The sequence below is a fragment of the Mesoplodon mirus genome, assembly GCF_964341445.2.
Source record: "Mesoplodon mirus genome assembly, chromosome: 4".
Lineage (NCBI taxonomy): Eukaryota > Metazoa > Chordata > Mammalia > Artiodactyla > Ziphiidae > Mesoplodon > Mesoplodon mirus.
This window is the reverse complement of record NC_138979.1, coordinates 178,383,412-178,405,495: the sequence shown is the minus strand read 5'-3', so window position 1 is coordinate 178,405,495 and position 22,084 is coordinate 178,383,412. Positions and strand designations below refer to the sequence as shown.

Below are 22,084 nucleotides of genomic sequence, written 5' to 3'. Positions count from 1 at the left end.
GCGGGACTTCCTGCCCCACGCCCACGCGTGCGTGAGCGCAAGCTCCTCCCCGGAACTGCGGTGGACGCTGCTGAGGAGGGCTGGTGAAGCAGTGTCTGAGGCGGTTTGTCGGCGTCCCTACACGGTGAGTACCGAGGCCGGAGCCGGAGCGGGGCCGGGGCCGGGGCCGGACCCGGCACCCGAGAGGAGCTGGAGGCAGCCTCCCAGCGCGGACTCTCCAGGCCGTTGGGTTCTCGGGACCAGAGAGGGCGGCCGCCGGCCTCGTCAAGCGGCCTGGCCGACCCTGCGCCGGGAGCCCCTCGGTTTCTCTGCTTCGTGAGCCGGTTCGTGCCTGACGCGAGGCGCCAGCGCCGGGCGCCTGGCCGGGCGCCAGGAGGAGGGACCCCTCCCGCTTGCTCTGCGGGTCACAGTCCGCGTCCTCGCCCCCATGTGCCTCCCTCCTTCCCCCCGTCGTTGATCCGGGTTGCTTGTGAATGCGGCGTAGGCGATGCTGGGGGTGAACCTTCGTTGCGCTCTGGCTTGCTTTGCCGTCGGGGCGCCATGCTGAGCGGTTCTGGACGTGCGTCACCTTTTTGTCTTCGCGTGATGTTCCAAGGAGACACAGACCCTCATCATCCCCATTTTCCAGACGAGGATCTGAGGCTCACAGTGATTGACACGTACACCCCAGACCCAGAGCGGGCCAGTGACGGGTCCAGATTTGAACCAAGGTTTCCCTTTGTCTTCCCACAGGATCTAGTTTTCTCGGCCTTTCTGAAAAGGGAGAACGTGGCTCGAGTTCCAGTCTGACGGCTTGTGCATAGATCACTTGTTTTTAAATCACTGAAAAGGTAATGAAAAAGCTGGTTGGGTTTTAAGCCAGTTGGCAAAGGCCAGAGTGGTGGCCAAGGCACCTGCCCTCTTGGGGCAAGGCTTGAGAAGGAAGAAAGCTCTGTGCACTCTTAATAAAGCTGTCCTCCTCACCCACTCTCCAGCGACCCCCCGCAGATATTCAGCCTTCAAAATGGCTCGGGTGTGGCAGGCTTCATCCTCCATGCTTTACATAATGTTATTTATTGCAGAGAACATTTTGGGACTTAGCTAGTAAACCCCTCCCCCCTTCTGAAAATATGAGAACACTGAGGTGCAGAGAGGATTAAGCAGGACCTGCCAAGGGCACGCGAGCAGTCGGTGTTGGATCTGGAATCCAAACCAGATCTAGTCATATGTCTTTGTTACACCTCCTGTGTCCCCTCTGTTGCAGGCCAAGCTGACCACTATGCGGGTACATTTCTTTCCTTCTTTGATCTTGGATCTGGAATCCAAACCATATCTAGTCATATGTCTTTGCTACACCTCCTGTGTCCCCTCTGTTGCAGGCCAAGCTGCCCGCTATGTGGGTACATTTCTTTCCTTCTTCGATCTTCTCTGGCTGGCAGTATCAGCGTTAGAGCCATCTTTGTGTCCACTTCTTTGCAGGGCCTGATACTCTATAGGCTTCTTAGAAAGTATTTGTTGCCTCAGAACCCCGTGCTTCTCAGTTGCCAATCTAATGGAACATTTCTCTGCTTTTCAGCAGCCATGAAGTTGAAAGAGAAAAAATCAAGGCCAAAGCCACCAAACTATGGCAGAATTCAGAGGAAGGGCATCAAAGTTGTGGGAAAATGGAAGCAGGTGAAGATTGACCCAAATATGTTTGCAGACGGACAGATGGATGACTTGGTGTGCTTTGAGGAACTGACGGATTATCAGTTGGTCTCCTCTGCGGAGAGTTCCTCCAGTCTCTTCTCAAAGGAGGAGCCCAAGAAGAGAAAGGCACAAGCCGTTTCAGAAGGAGAGGAGGAAGGAGAGTCTACCTCCTCAAAGAAAAAGATGAAGTTGAAGAAGAGTAAAGATGTGGAAACTGAAGGAACCGGTGCCCAGAAAGTGTTTGAGAGCAAAGCTACTGAGCCAGGGCCCCAGGGAGATGACACAGTTTGTCCTGATCCAGAGGTAGGGGAGATGGCATCAGAAAGCCTGGCCCAGACGGTTCCAAAAAAGAAGAACAAGAAAGGGAAAAAAACCTCAGAGCCGCCTCAGGGTACTACTCCAAAGGTGCCCAAAAAAGCAAAGACCTGGATGCCTGAAATGCATGATCACAAGGCAGATGTATCAGCTTGGAAGGATCTGTTTGTACCCAAGCCAGTTCTCCGAGCGCTCAGCTTTCTAGGCTTCTCTGCCCCGACACCAGTCCAAGCTCTGACCTTGGCACCTGCCATTCGTGACAAACTGGACATCCTTGGGGCTGCTGAGACAGGTAAGGGCATCCTTATCTGGCGGCCAGGGCAAGATTGCTTCTGGATTGAGCTTGTGGCTGCTAAGAGGCTGGTTGGCTGGGAGACGGGGATGTTGGGAGCATGACCACAAAAGCACTGTTGAGTGAAGGCTTTTAGAAGTCGGCTAGCCCTGGGCTGAAATAGGCCACGTCCTGATTGGTGCCCTAGGCAGGTCACTATTTCTCTGAGCCCTGCAGACCCTGTTATAAAATGGAGATAGACAACTGCAGTACGTCCTTCTTTTGCTACGTGGGTTAAATGTAAGTGCCAACAAAATTTATACATTTATACAATAGTAAACTAGTAACAAAAAACAATAGTAAACTAAAATTTACACAGTACGTTGTAAGTGATCTGCGAATGGTAGTTTTCTTCCAGGTCTTGAGCCTTTTCTGAATGGCTCAGAGGTAAAGTAGGGCTAAGATCAGCCCTCTGGAGAGGTAGATCTTCATTAGTGTAAGGAAGCAGTGTCTCATTCACAAGAGTTGTCCAGAGATAGAAAGGGCTGCGTTGGGAGTTGGTGGGTTTATTGGCATTGGAAGGATTTGAGTCTGTGATAACCATTGGGTGGATTTTGTAGGCAGATTTGGGCAGGAGGTGACTATTGGGACTAGGCATTGCTTAAAGATCCCTCATTCCTTGGGCCACCTGAGACTTTGTGAAGCAATGACAGGTAGACTCACCCTGGGGAGACTAAACTACTGATGGGGGAAGGAGCAATACAAGCCTGGAGCTGTTAGTCTAACTTGACCAGCAGTAACCAATAGAAATACATAGGTAATGTGAGCCACATATGTAACTTAAAATTTCCTAGGAGCCATATTAAAAAAGGTTTTTAAAAAGTGAAAATTAATTTTAACAATATATTTAACCAATTACATAACATATTTCAGTACACAATGAATGTAAAATTGTTGAGATATTTTACATTCTTATTTTTATACTGTTTTCAGACTCTGATGTGTATTTTCAACTTGCCGCCCGTCTCAGTTTAGAGTAACCACATTTTAAGAGCTTGAGAGCTGTATGTGGCTAGTAGCTACTATATTGTATGGCACAGAACTGTAACCAAAAGTGGGGTCCAGCTGCTCACTGCTCAAAAGCCAATAAAGAGGCCAGGTTGGTGAAAGGAAAGTTTGCTTTATTTTGGATGCCGGCAACGGAGGCAGGGGGTGGCGGGGCAGGGGGTGCTCCTGTCTGAAGGCCGACACCCCCCAACCAGTGGGCAAGAGCTTTTATAGATGGAGGGGAGGGGGCCGCGTGCAGAAACAGCACAGTCAGCTGTTGACAGTCACCTTGAAATTGGTCATTGGTGGTCTGACCAGCATCGTCTTCATTGTTTTAAGTACAATTGATCTTCAGTTCCAGGATCGGTTTGCTTCCATTTTCTTGAGGCCAGTTCTCAGAATGGCAGCTTTTGTCATGGCTACAGTCTGGTCATCATGTAGTTAACTTTTTCCACCTGGTGGGCGTTTTATCTGTAGATACACAGAGGGTATGTACAAGACAGCTCACAGGATATGGCTCCGAATATTATCTATAGCCCTTGGGAAGGAACTAAAGGTCCTTAGCTATGCTTATTGACTAAACTATTATTATTTAGTCTTGTTGGACTGCTTTCCTTTGCTTCTGCATTTTCTCACTTCTCTGATTAAACTTATTCTTTGGCTGAAGTTTTTCCACAGACAGAATCCAGGCAGAGGACATGGGCGGGAAAGACGATAGAGTCCCGCTCCATTTCAGAGTTAGACCATGTAGACCAGCGGTCCCCAACCTTTTTGGCACCAGGGACTGGTTTTCTGGAAGACAGTTTTTTTGTTTTCTTTTGTTTTTTTGTGGTACGCGGGCTTCTCACTGCTGTGGCCTCTCCCGTTGCGGAGCACAGGCTCAGCGGCCACGGCTCACGGGCCCAGCCGCTCCGCGGCATGTGGGATCCTCCCGGACCGGGGCACGAACCCGCGTCCCCTGCATCGGCAGGCGGACTCTCAACCACTGCGCCACCAGGGAAGCCCTGGAAGACAGTTTTTTCCACGGAAGGGGGTGGGTGGTGGTCTCAGGATGATTCTAGTGCATTACACTTCCTGTGTGCTTTATTTCCATTACTGTTCGTTACGCTGTAATATATGATGAAATAATCACACAGCTCACCATAGTGCTGACAGGAGGCCGAGCTCGGGGAGTAATTTGCGCGATGGGGAGCGGCTGTAAATACAGATGAAGCTTCACTCACTCGCCGGCCGCTCACCTCCTGCTGTGCGGCCTGGTTCCTAACAGGCCACAGACAGCTATGGGTCTGTGGCCTGAGGGTTGGGGACCCTTGATCTAGACATTTTGTGCCTTGGATTTCTGGAAGAGTGGTCAGGAAACTTGAGGTGAGGTCCTGTATAAGAGTCATAAAGATGGAAGAGGGAGGAAACCCCAGGAAAGGGGGATGGAGGTAACAGTGATAGCTTAGAACATTTATTTAACATTTAAAATATGTCACGCCCTGTGTTACATGCATGAACTCAGTTTCTCAAAACCACCCTGGGGTAGGTTCCGTTATTATTCCCATCTTACTGAAGAGGAAACTCGGCCTCACAGAGGGTAGACAGTGTCCCTAAAACTGCCCCACTGCAAAGTGGTACTGCTTGAATAGTTGTAGGCTAGGTCTATGTGCTGTTAAGCATTCTCCTACACTACCTTGGTATGTGCAGAGAGGCCTGGAAGTCTGTTTCTGGAAGGCAGAGGAGAGATGTGAGCCACTTTGGCTAGAGATTGACATTTGGATGTATACCACAGCTCCTATCAGGCTGTTACTATGGAATGCTGTGAATCCACAGGTCCAAGTCTCAAAGACTCTTGGGGCTGTGGGCAAACTGCTGCCAATGCAGATAATGAATATATCCATCCCCCACAAAAGGTGTTTGGGCCCCTTAATAATCCCTCCTTCCCTAGGCTCCCCTCCTTGTTCATCCCCAGGTAACCTCTGATAGTCTTTCTATCGCTATAAATTAGTTTGCATTTTCCAGAATTTTAAAATGGAATCATACAGTATGTATTTTGGGGAGGGAGAGTGTCTGCTCTTTAACTCAGCATACTTTGAGATTCAGCCATGTTATTGCAAATACCAATGGCTCATTTCTTTTTATTGATGAGTAGTATTCCACTGTATGGATAGAGTGCAGTTTGTTTATCTATCTATTGATGGATAGTTCTGTTCTTTCTAGTTTTTGGCATTTACGAGTAAAACTATCATAAATATTGGTGTAAAAGTCTTTGTATGGATATATGCTTATTTTCTGTTGGGTAAATACCTAGGTGTGGAATGGCTAGGTCTTACGGTAAATGTAACTTTTTAGGAGTTTTCCAAAGTGATTATACCATTTTACATAATCACCAGGTTATGAGAGTTCAGATTGGTCCATGTCCTTGCCAGTACTTGGTGTGGTCAGTCTTTAATTTGATTTAGACTTTAAAAATTTTAGTGATATTTCCTTGTGGCTTTCGTTGGTATTTCCCTAGTGACTCCTTGAGCAGCGTCTTTTCAGGTGCCTAATTGTATCCGTATTATCTTCTTTGGTGGTGTCTGTTTAGTTCTTTTGCCCATGTTTTAATTGGGTTGTGGTTTTCCTATTACTGAATTCACAATATATTCTAGATACACCTCCTTTATCAGATATGTGATGTGCATTTTTTTCTCCCAGTCTGTGGCTTATTTCTTCATTCTCTTTACAGTGTCTTTCGAAGAGCAGGAGTTATTTATTTTGATGAAGTTTAAATGATCACGTTTCCTTTGACAGATGTACTTACCTAAGAATCCTTTGCCTAACACAAGATCACAAAGATTTTCTCCTGTATTTTCTTCTAGAAGTGTTACTAGTTTTAGGTTCTGTGTTTCAGTCTGATCCTTCCTGTGTTAACTTTTATGGGGAGAAATACAGATCAAAGGTTTTGTTTTGTTTTGTTTTGCACGTGGCTATCTAATTATTCCAGCACCGTTTGCTGAAAAACTACTCTTTCTCCACTGAATTGCCTTTGCATCTTTTTTGAAAATCAGTGACCATATAGGTGTGGGTCTATTTCTGGAGTCTTTTCTTTTCCATTGATCTATTTGTCTATCTTTACTGTTTTCCCAATACCTCACTATGTTGGATACAGTAGCTTTAGAATAAGTCTTAAAATCAGGTAGTGTAAGTCCTCCAATTTTGTTCTTTTCAAAACTTATTTCGGCTATTGTAGGCCCTTGGCATTTCAAGGTGAATTTTAGAGTCAGTTTTTCAATTTCAACAAAAAAGTCAGCTGGTATTCGGATTGGGATTGCCTTGGTTATAGAGCCAACTGAGGACATGACATCTGGACAATATAGAATCTTCCAGTCCATGAATGTGGTGTAGCTCTCCATTTTTTTTAGGTCTTCAGTTTTTCTTAGCAGGGCTTTGTAGTTTTCAGTGTATGCACATGTATTAGATTTATCCTTAAGTATTTCATATTTTCGATGCTTTTGTAAATGGTAAGTTAAGATTTCCTATTTCTGATGCCAATAAATAGAAATCTGCATATTTGTATATTGATCTTGTATCCTGCAACTTGGTACCATCAACTAGTTTCTTGAAGATTACATAGGATTTTCTTCAAAGATGATTATTCATCCAGTCTGGATGCCTTTTGTTTATTTTTGTCTTATTTATTGCACTGGCTAAAACTCCAGTCCAATTGGAATTGAAGTGGTATAGTGGGCATGACTGCTTCGTTCCTGATCTTTGGGGAAAGATATTCAGTGTTTCATCATTAAGTGTAATATTAGCAGTAGGTTTTTTCCTATTTGTCCTCTATCAGGTTGAGAAACTTCTCTTCTGTTTCTAGTTTGCAGAAAGAGTTTTATCAGGAATGGTTACTGTATTTTTTTAAACGCCTTTTCTGCGTATATTGAGACATATGTTTTTTTCATTTTCAGTTTGTTGATAATGGTGATAAACTGAACTTAGTCGCAGTGTATTATTTGTACATTGTTGGATTTGATTTGCTAAAATTTTGTTGATAGTTTTTGAATTTCTGTTAACGGGATATTGGTTTGTAGTTTTTTCTTCTTGTAATGTCTTTGACTGGTTTTGGAATCAGAGTAATGCAGGCCTCAGAGTGAGTTGAAGTATTCCCTTCAATTTTCTGAAAGAGTGTGTATAGAATTGGCATTTTTCTTCCTTAAGTATTTGGTAGAATTCATCTGTGCTTGCACTTTTCTGTATAGGATGGTTTTTAATTATGAACTTAATTACTTTACCATATTAGAAATATTTTTATTTTTTCTTGAGTGATAGTTTTCTACTTGCAGTTCAGTTAGTTTTTGTTTTGTGAATGTTGAAACCCTGTTATTACATGCATAAATGTTTAGGACTGTTGTATCCTCTAAATGAGTTCCCTTTTTTCGTTAAGAAATGGCCCTCTTTTTTCCTGAAGTATTCTGTGTTCTAAAATCTCCTTTGTCAGGTTATTAATATAGCTTTTCAAGCTTTATTTTGATTAATGTTATCGTGGTGTGTCTTTTTCCATGCTTGTACTTTTGTCCTATTTATATCTTTATATTCAAAGTGAGTTTTTTATAGGCAGCATATGATTGGGTCTTGATGTTTAATCCAACTATCTTGTCTTCTAATTGTGTTGAGGTCATTTACATTTCATGTGATTATTGATAATGGTTGGGTTTTAATCTGTTTTGCTATTTGTTTTCTGTTTCTCCCAGCTATTCTTTATTCCTTTGTTCCTCTTCTTTTGGATTGAATATTTGTGATACTATTTTATCTTTTTTACAGTCTTATTAGCTATAACTCTTTGTTATGTCCTTTCGGAGGTTGCTTTTGGGTTCTCAGATGATGTCTTCAGTATATCATACTCTACCTTCAAGTGATAATATATTACTTTATATATAGTACAAGAACGTTACAAGAGTATATTTCCATTTTTTCTTTGTTTTGTGCTTTTTGTTTTATACTTTATATGTGTTAGAAATCCCCAAACACATTTTCATTATTTTTGCTTTAAATAGTCAGTTATTTTTTAAAGAAGTTTTAACAAGAAAAAGACTTTTTATATTCATCCATGTCACCGTTTCTGGTGCTCTTCATTCCTTCGTGTTGATCCAGATTTTCAGCCAATATCATCTTTTCTTCTACATGAAAGACTTCCTTTAATATTTCTTGTATACCAGGTCTGCTGATGATAAATTCTTTCAGCTTTTGTATCCCTACAAAAGTCTTTATTTTGCATTTTGTTTTGAAAGAGATTTTTGCTAAGTGTAGAGTTAGAGATTGTCAGATTTTTCCCCCCAGGTCTTCAGATAAAGATGTCTTTGCACTGTTTTGTAGCATTTGTTGTTTCTGATGAAAAGTGCTGTTTTTCTTCTCTGAAGTTTTATGAGTTTGTTTTTGCTTTTTTTTTTTTTTTTTGTTATAGTTCTTGCTTATAGTACCTCGTTCCTGAGAGATGCTCATTTTCCTCTGAAAATTATCTGTGAGAGTTCTTTGAGGTCTGTGATAAAAGTTTCTTCATACAGACATCACTTATTTGCTTCTGCTTGGGGCATTTTAATTTTGGAACCACTTTAAATTCTCAGCTTGAAGTGGTTTGTTTTGTTTATTTGTTTTTGTCCACACAGATGGTGTGACTACTTGGGCTCCATATACATTCAAAGGCTAGTTTGAAAATGTTCAAGCATAGACAAAAGTTTTAAAGTTTTCTCGAAAACTAAGAAATTTTTTTTTTACTCCCTCCTTCCCCACCAGAGAAAGGTTTTGGGAAAGCATTATACAGAGTTTCATTCCTTACCCTTCAATTTTGTGTTCCTTTACAACAGCAACACACACACACACACACACACACACACACGCACAAAACTTGGCCAACTCTTTAGGGTTTCATTGTTTGGACATTTGTCTGTAGTTTATTGGTGACCTCAGCCCGCAGTGCCAGTCTGTCAGACTTTTCCTCAGACTCCTAATTACAGGTGCCCTCTGGTTGCAGTGTTGTAGGGGTACCATAGCTGTGTAGGGTAGAAGGAGCTTTGGATTGGTCAGGGTGGCACTTGGCTATTTCAGGGTCCCTTATTCCGTGTAAAGGATAGAATCTCAGGCAAAAGTATGTACGTCTGTTGATTCACACTGTTTTTGTTTGTTTTTTGTTCTGCTTCTAAGGAAGTGGGAAAACGCTTGCCTTTGCCATTCCAATGATTCATGCAGTGCTGCAGTGGCAGGTGAAGAAGAAGCCTATCCCAGCTCTAAGTAACACAGGAGCACCACTTGGGGAGACCAGTAATGAGGCTGGAGTTGAGACAGGATCACCAGGCAGGGCTGGAACTGAGTCTGGAGCTTTGCCTGTTGAGATTGGAATTGAGGGTGAAGCACTGCCCAGTGAGGCTGGAGCGAAGGCTAGAGCAGCACCCAGCCAGGCAAGAGCCCAGATTGGAGCTACAGTCTCAAACCGGGCGCTGCCCTCCTGTGGTGATGACGCTGATGATGCCGGTGAAGGACCTTCTTCCCTGATCAGGGCGACGCCCGTTCCCAAACAGGATGAAGGCAAGGAGGAGAAGCTTGACGAAGAGCAGACTAGAAAGTCACAACAAGAATTGGGCAGCAAAATTGCACATCCAAGGCGTCCTCTGCTTGGACTGGTTCTGACTCCCACTCGAGAGCTAGCCGTTCAAGTCAAACAACACATTGACGCTGTGGCCAAGTTCACAAGTGAGGTTCAATTCCGTTTAATAAATGTTGCCTGAAAGGATTCCAGTAGCTGGGGTGGCAGAGGTGAATCAGCTGTGCCCGCCCTCTAGAGGGAACCTTTCTCTTCTGCCAGAGCATGAAGCCCAACAGAAAACTGTTTGAGTGACACATTCTTTATTCTCCCAAGGATAACACCTAGCTAATGCTGTTCTAGCTGCATAGGAAATTAGTTAACTTACTGGATACAGTAGATACTTGGGGCAGCGTTTGGCAAACCACTGTTTGGGTTTTTGTGGGGGGGTTTTTGTAAATAAAGTGCTGCCACACCCTCTTATTTACATATGTCTGTGGTCACTTTTGCATCACCAATGCAGAGTGGAATAGAGGTAGTAATTGTACACAGACCATTTAGCCCACAGGGCCAAAAATGTTTACTGTTGGAAAAGTTTGTTGACTCTTGCCTTTGGGCATTAGAACTTAACTTTTTCAGGGAATTCTTTGGGAGAGGCTGCAGAGTCGGGGTTTCAATTTTATAGTAAAAGGATCAGTTACTTAGCAAGCTCTGACTGTGTATTACAAGGCACTTCACTAATGCTTTGCTTGCATGACCCTTTGTGTTCCTTCCATACTGGCTACCATGCGAAGTCCTCCACTAGAGAGGAGAAGAGAACACTAGCCATCAGAGGAGATTCAGTTTAATTTTAATTGAGGGGCATGGGCAGGAACGCCTAGGGGAGGTGTGTCACCGCTACGAGTTACATCTTTCCCAGCACCATGGTGCACCACTGCTCATTTTGTCCAGAGCTTTGGATGTCACCATGCCTGGGTTCAAATCCAGCCCTACTGCTGTGGTTGGAGGGGAAAGAGTAGAAAAAAATGAGGTTGGGGAAATAGTGAGGGCCTAGATCCTAGAAGACCTGGTAAGCCCTCTAGCAGTGGCATCAACAGGGCAGGCCAGATGTTAGCACGCCCCTGGAGAGGGGAGCTGTGCTGGTGACTGGCAGCCTTTACTAATCTGGGGGCGCCTGTGTCAGCGTTGGAAAAAATAAGCAATCAGTCTGAATAACAGTGTCCCTTATGTTTTGTGTACCATAGGCATTAAAACTGCTATTTTGGTTGGTGGAATGTCCACACAGAAACAGCAGAGGATGCTGAACCGTCAGCCTGAGATTGTGGTTGCCACTCCAGGCCGACTGTGGGAGCTAGTTAAAGAAAAGCACCCTCATTTGAGCAACCTTCGGCAGCTCAGGTGAGAAACAGTACCTCCCCCTTTCCCCCAGCCCCTGTTCTGAAGTGGAGCTGAGGTGACATGGCACAGTGTGCAATGCCTTCTCCCTGTTACAAAGTGCCATGGTGTGGCACTAGCCAGATTTGGGCCTTTAGAAAGCCGAGCATGTGTGCGGGGGATTAGCTGAGGGCCCTGGGGTTGGGGGGCGGTAGAGTATATGCCGTGGGGGACTCCTCTTACCTGCTGCTAACCAGGTGATGTGGGTCTGTCTGGATCTGTAGGTGCCTGGTGATCGATGAGGCTGACCGCATGGTTGAGAAAGGCCACTTTGCTGAGCTCTCACAGCTGCTAGAGATGCTCAGTGATGCCCAGTACAACCCAAAGAGACAGACACTTGTTTTTTCGGCCACGCTGACCCTGGTACATCAAGCTCCTGTTCGAATCCTTCACAAGAAGCACACTAAGAAAATCGACAAATCTGCCAAACTTGACCTCCTCATGCAGAAGATTGGCATGAGGGGCAAGCCCAAGGTCATCGACCTTACAAGAAAGGAGGCCACGGTAGAGACACTGACAGAGACCAAGATCCATTGTGAGACTGATGAGAAAGACTTATATCTGTACTACTTCCTGATGCAGTACCCAGGCCGCACCTTAGTGTTTGCCAACAGTATCTCCTGCATCAAACGCCTCTCGGGGCTCCTCAAAGCCCTGGATGTCATGCCGCTGACCCTGCACGCCTGCATGCACCAGAAGCAGAGGCTCAGAAACCTGGAGCAGTTTGCCCATCTGCAGGAGTAAGTCAGGCCTGTCCACAGATTAGCCATTGGGTCTAGTTCGCCAGGATGGTGGGAAGCTACCTTCTTTCATGGGATCCTTATCGGTAGAAGGTAGCCTTTTTTTTTTCTGCACAGCATGAGGCAGGCTCACTGTCATCTAGTACATTTGGTTGCTGGTAATGCCCAACAGAAACGTCTTTAATAATGAGTAATGGTGACAATAATACCTATTATTATTGAACACTTAACAGTAGATTAAGTATTGTGCTTGCATTTTAGATACATTATTACATTCATTCACTTCTCACATCCTTGAGAAGAAGAATAGAGTCATGGTTAAGAGCACAGACCGGAAGCGGACTGCTTGAGATCACATCCTGGCTGTGTCACTTCTAGCTGGTCAGATTACTTCTTCATGTTTCAGTTTTCTCATAATCAGTATAATAATAGAAGTTACGGCAGAGGGTTGCTCTGAGGAGTAAGTGACTTTATGCATTTGAAGTGTTCGGAGCAGTGCTTGGCACATGGTATGAGCTTGCTAAATGTTAGCTTTAATACTGACCACTTGTCATTGTTCTTATTTTATAGATTAAAAAAGTAAGGTTTAGAAAAGCACATAAGCTTGCCCAAGGTTTCTCGGCTTGGAAGTGGTAGAGCTGGGCCTCAGACCAGCCTGTCAGACTGCGGAGCTCATGCTCTCATGTCCATCTGCTTTTGGGCCTGATGGTCAGGCAGGCAGCACGGTGCAGATTGTCAAAATGAGGGCCTGGGAAGCTGGACTTTAAATTGGCTTCTGCCCACATTGTTTTGTCCGGTTACCGGTTACAGATTAGTTTCAAGAACAAGTGGTTCACTTCCCTCTGAATGTTAGTAAGTAGAGTTAGTGGTTCATTGGATCAGGAGTTGGCAAACTATAGCCCGTGGGCCAGATCTGGCTTGTTGCCTGTTTTTATAAGTAAAGTTTTATCGGAACACAGCGAGGCCTATTTATGTATCGTCTGTAGCTGTTTTTGTGCTATAATGGCAGAGTTGAGTAGTTTCAACAGACATAACCCACGAAGCCAAAAACAGTTTACTCTCTGGCCCTTTACAGAAGAAGTTTGCTGACCTTGACTTAGAATGGTGGTTTAATATTTTACAAACTTTAGTTTGCATCATATTCGGCAGCCCTATCTCAGAGATGCAGGAAGTGGGGACCCTGAAGGGCCTAAAATCTTTAGCTTTTAAGACATACCTCAGGTGCTTTTGACTCCCCTCAAACTACACATACATTAAGAAACATCACCCAGTACATACTATTGAGTGCTTGCTGTGAACCTGGCACTGTTCTAGGGGCTGGTAATACAGTAGTGAGTAGTGCAGAGTCCCTGCTCTCATGGAGTTTACATCCCAGGGGAGGGAGGTAATAAACTGAAAAGTAAGTATACAGTTCGTCACGTGGTGCTCAGTGCTAAGAGGTAAAGTTGTATGGGGAGTTGTGCAGACTGTGGGTGTGTGGTCTGGGAGGCTTTTCTCATAAGGTGAGATTTGAGCAGAGAGTGGAAGAAAGTAAGGAAATGTGAATATCGGAGGAAGACCTTTATGGCCTAAGGCGCACTAAGTGCACAGGCTGGGACGTAAGAGCAGGTCTGGCGTGTTTGAGAAGAGCGAGGAGAGCGAGGACGCCTGTGTGACTGGAGGGAATGAAGTGGGAGGGTGATAGGAGATGAGGTCACGACCTAGAGTACGGCCCCATTTAATGCACTTGGGGTAGGCTTTATTATTGCAGAGTGTGGCTTGTCGATTGCAGCCAGTGAAACCCACGTTTGCATCCTGGCTCCACAACTGAATAGCCATATATATACCTTGGGAAGTTAATGTCTCTGAGCCTCAGCTTCTTTATCTGTCAGAGGGAGATGTGTAATAGTATTGTCTCGTAGAGTGTTTCTAAGGATGGTCGTGCTTAGGGTACTCAGTTGGTGGTAAGAATTTGATTAATGATAGCCGTTAGTTGTTATTAATGAGCTTTCTCTCTCCACCACAGTTGTGTTCTCCTGGCGACAGATGTGGCAGCTCGGGGCCTGGATATTCCTAAAGTCCAGCATGTCATCCATTACCAGGTAGGGACATCAGGGAATTTGTATGCATCTCCCAACACTGAGTGGGGAATTTTTAAAGCAAGGGTTGAGGGAGGGAGGAAGGGGAGGGAGGAGGAATTGTTGGTCCCAAGGCCTCGTGCAACAGAGAATAATACCACGAGCATCTGGTGACCAACTGGCTGCCGCCACTTCGGGAACACCGTGCTGAGAGTTATTCTCCAACACCTCTTGACACTGTCTGATGTCAAATATCAGATAGCCCCTTTCTTTTTGACTTGGGCAGACTACTTAATATTGGCAGGTTAGAGTCGTAGTTTCTTCCGTGAAATGGGCATAATAAGTTTAGCGTGTAACATGATTACCCTGCTTGTAGAGAAATAAAGGAATGTGGTCATTAAGTCCTGCCCGGGCTTAAATCCCAGCTGTGTAACCTTGAGCAAGTGATTTAGTCTCTTTGTGCCTCAGTTTTTTCATTTGTTAAATGGCAGTTATTATGGTATCGACTTCCTAAGTTCTTATTAAGATGAAATAAGTTACTTTGCGTGAGGCGTTTCAAAAGCCACAGGTGGCGCTTCCTAAATGTGAGCTGCTGTTGATACGTGAATATCAGCACGGGTACCTAGTAAAGATTAGCGTAGTGTGGCGGTTAGGCATGTGGGCTCCGGAAGCACGCTTCCAGCGTTTGAATCCTTCCTGGCGGCTGCTGAGCGGGTTAGCTCTCGGCACGTTACTTAGTATCTCTGGTTTCAATGTCATCGTTTGTAAAGTGGGAGTAATAATGCTACCTACGCCATAGGGTTGTCACAGGATTAAATTGAGCTAATGCTGACGGACCGCCTAGCGAGTGTAAGTCTTCAACAAATGGGAGCTGTTCTGGCATGATTGTTTCCCCTTTAAATCCTTCATGCTTTTAACCATCTTTGAGGGTGCCAATTCAGTTTAGCAAATCTTTATTCTTCCTCTTTTGGGGAAAGAGTCTGGGTCAGTCTCTCGGAAATATCCAGATGAACAAAATACCGTTCTAGCCCGGAAGAAGTATCACATCCACCAGAGAACGTGAGATGACCATACCCGTAACTTAAGGCAGAAGATATTAGAAAGTTGCAAAATAAAATCGGAGAGAGAGATAACTGCTAGCTTGGGAGGTTAGGAGGTTAGAAAGTGCTTTCTAAAAGATGCTTGGCATTTACGGATGCAGAGGATTTGGGCATGTAGAGGTAGAGAAGGAAGCAGGAGAAGGAGCAAACATGTGGAAGGGGGCAGCGGACAGGGAGGGAGAAGAAGGGGTTGTATGACAGAAGAGGAGAGTGAAGAATGGCAGCATTTCCAGCACATTACGAACCACTGATCACCGTGCTTAGGGCACTGCGTTGGAAAAGATGCTGAGCCTTCTCGGGGCTCAGTGGAGGAGACTGTTCTTGATTAGTGGTGTGTGCCATGGGTGTGGGAAGGGAGGGATTGTCAGCTCCCATGCCACATTATCCGTGGATAACATATCCAGTTTTTATTGGAGTAGAGGCAGCATAGCCCGGGCGTTAGCATGGTCTTTGGAGCTGGACTGCTTCATTTCGAATCCCGGCTCCACCGTTTAGTTGGGTAACTTAGGGGAAACTGCTTCACATCGGTGTGTTTCACTTTCCCGGTCTATAACATGGATCATCGTGAAAGCATCTATTTCCTGTTGTTGTTGTTGAGGGATAAATGGGGTAGTAATACACGCAGAGGGCTTAGAATTGCCTGGCACGTTGATTACCATCATCCATCATCCATGCAGAGTTAATGAAGAACCATTAGAGTTTCTTTAGGTAGAGGGGTTATGATGGTCAGAGCTTTGGCTCTGGAAGATGACACTGGCAGCTTTGGGTTGGGTCAGGGGGGCGGTGGCAGGACTGGAGACCAAATAAGAAGTGACTGCCATTGTCCAGTTGAATGGTCTTGAGGACCTGAACCAGGGCAGGGGCCATGGGAGGGCAGAGCCTGCACAGTGAATGGGCTAAACCTGGGGACAGTTTGGATGTGGGACTTAGGGAGAAGGGCTGGATCTGTCCACAGTGCTGGAGAGGTTTCTAGCTACCTGGCTGAGAGGGAGGAGAGTCCAGCCTTGGGTTGTTGGCCTTGAGGGGAAGAGCAGTGCTTGGTGACAGTCACGATGACCTCCCAGTTCCTCCTTTGGCAGGTCCCTCGTACCTCGGAGCTTTATGTCCACCGAAGCGGTCGAACTGCTCGTGCCACCAGTGAAGGCCTCAGCCTGATGCTGGTTGGGCCTGAGGACGTGATCAACTTTAAGAAGATCTACAAAACCCTTAAGAAAGATGAGGACATCCCGCTGTTCCCTGTGCAGGCAAAGTATATGGATGCAGTCAAGGTAAAAAGAAAAGTTCAAAGCCCAGTGCTAATGGGGGGGGGATTGGGCTGCTCCCTCACTTTGCTGTGAGATTCTTGCAGTACCACCCTTGGAAACGAATTAGTAGTTCTGCCAATAGCTAAGCAGGGAGATTTGTAAAAAAAAAAAAAAAAGAAAGAAATGGGTGGGGGGCACCGTGTCTGGCAGAAGGGGGGATAGGGTGAGTGGCCAGAGTGGGAGGAGTTCTCTTCATGAACCCTTCCTTCCCTCCACCCCTGAAACCTCCACCATCACCCCCCACCCCGCCCATGGCAGGGGCAGTGAGCATGGCTGTCTGGACATGCCTTTGGATGGAGGGTTGTAGGGAAGTGAGGTCAGTGTGTGGTGCTGAGGCAGAAACTAAAGGTTTGTCACATCCCTGAAGCAGATGCCTGTAATTCCTACCTTCGGGGGTTTATTTTTAACTCAATAAACATTGCCTGAGTGGGTGCTGCTTATTATGGGCTGCAGCGTGTCAGGCACCAAAACAGGGTGGGTTCTCTTCCATAGAAATCCACTGGCTCGTGAGGCAGGTTGAGTCCAGGCTGAAGTTCAGGTACAAATGGAGCACTGTGGACTGGTGGGTATGTGGTCACATTGGTAGGAGATTTAGTTTCCTCCAAGCCTCCTGCAGGCAGAGATGTGAAGGGGTGAAGAAGGGATGGAGTTCCAGGAATTGGGGGAGCAAAAAGCAAGGAGTGGTTCAAGCTCTGCTGGCTCCTGTGGCTCAAAAGGACTGTTAGCTGTGTGGGGAAATACGGTGGGAGGTGAGATGGAGCGGTGGAGAATGCAGAGAGGATTAGGAGCCACCCCGGCTTCCCGTGGCTCTTTTCCCCCACATCACAAGATCTTTCCCATTATCCTGGTGTATCCTGTTGCTGCGATCTGAACCCAGAACCCAGGAGAAGGAGAACTGAAGTGTTTTTGGCAGAGGACAGTGTGGAAGAGGGGGATGGCAGTTATGTGTTGTCCCTGTGAGTGACAGCGGGACCCTAACTGAGGGCTCTCGGGGTGTCTCCAGGTCTCAGCTCAGCTATGGAAGCCAGCTGCGGTGTCTGGGGAAATGGTTCCCTTTGACACGTGAAGGTCGGGAGTCTGACCGAGGTGGGCTGCCAAGAAGAGGGGCTGTTCGAGCGGGTTTGGAAAGCCGGCTCTTGTGGTTCGCATGTACACGCTCACAAGTAGCAGTTGCCCTCTGTGCTTTAATCAGGAACCAAAGCAAATGCATTTTGATGGGAGCTAAGGTGCATCTCACTGAACACTGATCTCAAGAGCTTTTTTAAAAACACAACTTAAATGAGACTTTGCTTCCCAGAGCCCTCAATCCTCTGTCACATGAATACTTTCTTTTCCTTTCCCCTAGGAGCGAATCCGTTTAGCTCGACAGGTTGAAAAAGCTGAGTATCGCAACTTCCAGGCTTGTCTGCACAACTCTTGGATTGAGCAGGCAGCGGCTGCCCTTGAGATTGAGCTGGAAGAAGAAATGTATAAGGGTAAGGGGCAAGGTGGACTCGGGGAAGGGTTCATTCAGCTTTGATCTTTCGTTTTTCCCTTCAGCTTCTGTCTGTGGGAACCTCCCCACCACCATGGGTCCTGTCAAAATCGGCAAGACGCCTTTCCCTTCTTTGTGACAGATGAGCCTAAAGCCCTCAGCCTCTGTCTGCTTCTGTCATCGTTTGTCTGGAGCCTATAGCTCCACCCCTCGTGTGGAGAGGCAGTGGAGTACAGTGACGTCAGGGCAGGCTCCGGGGCCAGACTGCACGTGTGTGACCGCTGCCCCATCCCTTAACTAGCTGTGTGACCGGGTCAAGTTACTTAACCTCTCTGTTGTACCTAGGCTGTCCTCATTTGTAAAACGCAGCTCGTAAAGTACCTACTACCTCATGGGGTTGCAAAGATGGCTTGAGTTAATGAATAGAAAGTGCTTATAACAGTGCCTGGCAAATGGAAAGTATTGGGTACATTTTAAGTTATTTATTGTCACCTGTCTTCCAAGCTGACAGATTACTTCTGTCATCATCTCATTTGATCTCCTCCGGTCTCATGATGTAAACAGAGCAGGAATCGCTACTACATTTGGGAACTGGAGGCTCACAGAAGCGATTTGTGCAGGGAAGCAGCTCCAGCACCAGGTGTTGACGGAGTCCGTGCTCCGAACCGAGGCCAGAGACTAAGGATTCAGGGATGAATCTGTGTGGTCCTCGCTCTGGGAAAGCTCCTGACTCTAAGAAGTGGTAAAACCACATCTAGAACTAACACCAGAATTAGGTCCAGTGCTCTTTCCACCGCACAAGTGGGCAGCTCAGCTGAGGTGTTGGCATCTCGGTGCCAAAGCCAACAAATTCAGAGGCAGGCTTAACTGCTCCCTGCTCAGCATGGAAGCCAGGAACCAAATCACTAGGCTCGATGACAGTCAGTGGTCCTCCTGGTAGCTCAGGCTTGGGGCTAGGGCTGTGATGTGAGGCCCTGGCTTCCCTTCCTGAGGCCAGGCTGGCGTGGAGCCCTCTGGCCGTGTCCGCCTCTGCAGGTGCAGTTACAACGCTGGCGGGGAGATGCAGGGGAGCTGGGCTGCACAGGTGGCTTTCACTGTCTCCTGAGGGGTTTGTAGCCATCCAGTCACCAAATTCCAGGCAACCAGTGGGTGGGTCATAGGAAGAAAAGTGATCTTCAGGTCAGGAGACTGGGGTACTAATCTCAACTTGGCAGCTAGCTCTGTGACCTTGGGCAAGTGACCTGGATTTCCTCAGCTGTAAACTAAAGATAATTCCTGCCTTAGAGGATTTTTTGGAGGGGTAAAGGACAGAGGGGCCCTGAGCGGTTCTCTAAACTGTGTTGGAAGTCAGCCAACAGTAGTTTCTGCAGAGAGCGTTCCTCCCCATCCTCCCCAAGGGTCCCAGAACACTTCTCATCACAAGTATTATCCATCAGGGGACGCAGAGTGCTCCTACAAGCCATAGTAAACATGCTCTGTTTTGAATTGTGTTTCAAGGAGGAAAAGTTGACCAGCAAGAAGAGCGTCGGCGACAAAAGCAGACGAAAGTCCTGAAGAAGGAGCTGCGCCATTTACTCTCCCAACCGCTGTTTAAAGATGGTCTGAAAACCAAGTATCCCACTCAGTCTGGCAAGCTGCCCGAGCTCGTGTCCGCCCCAAGAAATGGTGAGTCCGCGCTGAGCTGCCTCTCCAAACAGAAGAAGAAGAAAAAGAAGCAGCCGAAAGAGCAGCGGCAGGAACAGCCACAGCCAAGCACAAGTGCAGACTAACCGCCCCCCAGGTCAGAGCCTGCTGGGGCCCGCACATTGTGTCTCTGTTCTCTGGTTGTACGGAAAACCTTCGCGCCTTTGGCTTCACGCCACTGTCAGCCCCAGTTACAAAAGTCTCCCTCTTGCATACCACCTCCCATAGCAGGAGAGACCTCATGCAGATCTGTGTTGTTTCACAGTAAGAATTCTATGTAGCAGCTTATATATTTCTGCATTCCAGTGTTTACAGGCTTCTTGTATGGTTAACTTGATTTCCTCAATTAAAAACAATGGTCAGAACCAGCGCTTTTTCTTGAGTTTTTAGCCAGGATACGGGGGACACCGTCATAGTCCTCTGGCTGCAGGATGCACGCGGGGTGCGTCTCACTCCGCTGCACGGTGTGGATAGAGCGAGAGGCTGGTGAGCTTCGCAGATCACTGTAAAGTCCTTTCTGCCTGGGTCCCCACCGTGTGTCCCCGTTTTTCTCCACAGAAGAATCCTGACAGCTCCTTAGCTCTACCGCACAGCTGCTGTCCCGTCTTAGCCTCGCGGGGAGGTGGGCAGGGAAGAGATTGCCAGCTTCCAAGAGAACACAGCTTCCGTGATATCACAGAGCCACGTGTGGGGAAGCCAGGAGCAGTCTGCTGAGTGTGGCAGTGAGGCACCTGGGATCTGGCCCTGGCCAGTCTCTCCAGCCTCGTGTCTCTGCTCCCTTCCTCTGTGTGACGGAACTGGTTGCTGCCCACGGTCTCACGCCCCCATTCTTTGGCCCTGAGCCTTTGTCCAAGCTTTTCCTTGGCCTGTTTGCCTTTTCCTGCCCCTGAGCTCTGCTGGCCCCTGAGACCCAGGAGGTGATGTGTTCCTCTCGTGAGCAGCTCCCACAGTACCCAGGCTCACCCTCTTCACAGTACTTGCCACACTGCTCTCCGGCACCTGGCTGAGCTCCCTTCGGGCAGAAGCTGCTTCTTACTCCTTTCAGCCCTTGCACTTAGATCAGGGCCTGGTGTTAATGTGTGCTGAGGGAACCCGAGACCTCCCGGCGCCACCGCAGCTTCCTCTGGGTCAGCCTGGGTGAGTAGCCACAGTCATGGGAGAAGCACTGATTTCTGCACAGCTAAACAGGCTTCTAAACAGACGTTTTCTTGGCCTCATGGTTGGCAGCTGTGTTCCCTTGGTCCCTCTGGGCAACTGCAACAGGGTAGTTGGCCTAAACTCAGATTCAGGTATCACTGAGTGTTGGTTAGGGGCTTTTATCTACTTCGATTGTCATTTGGTTTTCCGTCAAGGCCCTGGGACATACGTCTTTACCCTTTTTTGCAGTTGAGAAACCTCACTGTGAGTGGCTAAGACTTGCTCAGGGTCACACAGCAGTCACGTGGCAGAGCTGGGATAAGAACCTTGGGTATTTCCTTGGAGGCCCAAGGGAAGTCCAGAAAAGTGCTTTGGTTTTAGAAGTCAGCAGTGTTGCCAGAGACTGTCTCCCGAGTGTCACCAGTGACCCGGAGAGAATGCAGAAGAAAACAGCCCTCGTCTGTGAAGCTCCTGAGTGATAGCTATCAGAGGATGGCAGGGGGACTCGCCATTTTCCAAATGATACAGTGGAAGTATAAGCAGGGTCAAGGTCCCTGAGCAGCACCTGAGCCATGAGAGGCCTGAGGACACTTGTCACAGGCCAAACAGATCCACTACTGTCCTGTGACATCCTGTCCTTGCCCTCTAACAGCAAATTCTTTTTTGTGGGGTAACATGTTAAAGAGCTAGGTTTTAAAAGATGGGGCCAGCCTCCCTGACCGTGTTGCTCTCTGACCTGATGAGGTGAAGCTTTGGTGAGGCCTGTGGTTCCTCTGGCACCTCCAGCCCAGCCCAAGGACAGAATTTCCTGAGTGTCTGGACCTTTCACTAAACAAGGACACTGCTACCCGTGCTAATCCACTCACACGTACAAGCCCTATGGGACAGTAGTGTTGATTTTTGGTGCATGCCAGGTACCCACTATTAAGAAGCCAGGACAAACAGTTGTTATGGAAACCATTTTAATGCTAGGAAAATGTTTTTACCAATTGCCCGAGGAAGCTGTAGGCCTGGCCTACATCCCACGGGACAAGGGGCCCCTGCCCCTATTTCCGCTCATCACAGGATTGCGTTTGGTCCTTAGACTTCTTCCGTGTTTGGGAAACCACAGTGCCACTGCCAAGGTGGCATGTTTTCCCATCTTGCAGTGTTCTGCAGCCCATGGGGAAGGATCCGTGGGGGGAAGCATCCCATTTGTAGGGCACTCACTATGCGTCAGGTCTTGCGATTGTTTTCACATGTAATCTTGTTCCACTTGAACCGATAATTCTGTGATGTGTTGGTATCGTCTCCATTTCACTAATGTGGGAATTGGAACT

General features: G+C 46.9%; 1 protein-coding gene across 4 annotated transcripts; it reads left to right on the top strand.

Moving 5' to 3' along the window:
- The first annotated feature begins 61 nt into the window (after positions 1-61).
- Positions 62-19,996, top strand: DDX24 (DEAD-box helicase 24). 4 transcript variants are annotated; one of them, XM_082617967.1, is made up of 10 exons: positions 62-124; positions 733-830; positions 1,559-2,275; positions 9,461-10,006; positions 11,081-11,234; positions 11,495-12,010; positions 14,016-14,091; positions 16,247-16,435; positions 17,817-17,946; positions 19,443-19,996. In XM_082617967.1, exons 3-10 carry the CDS (start codon positions 1,561-1,563, stop codon positions 19,712-19,714), a joined length of 2,598 nt encoding a protein of 865 aa, XP_082474093.1. In that variant the 5' UTR covers positions 62-124; positions 733-830; positions 1,559-1,560; the 3' UTR covers positions 19,715-19,996. The 4 variants fall into 4 exon arrangements, with proteins under 4 accessions (XP_082474093.1, XP_082474091.1, XP_082474094.1 ...); XM_082617965.1 differs by having other exon boundaries at positions 63-124; positions 1,556-2,275; XM_082617966.1 differs by lacking the exon at positions 62-124 and adding an exon at positions 131-323 and having other exon boundaries at positions 1,556-2,275.
- The last annotated feature ends 2,088 nt before the right edge of the window (positions 19,997-22,084 follow it).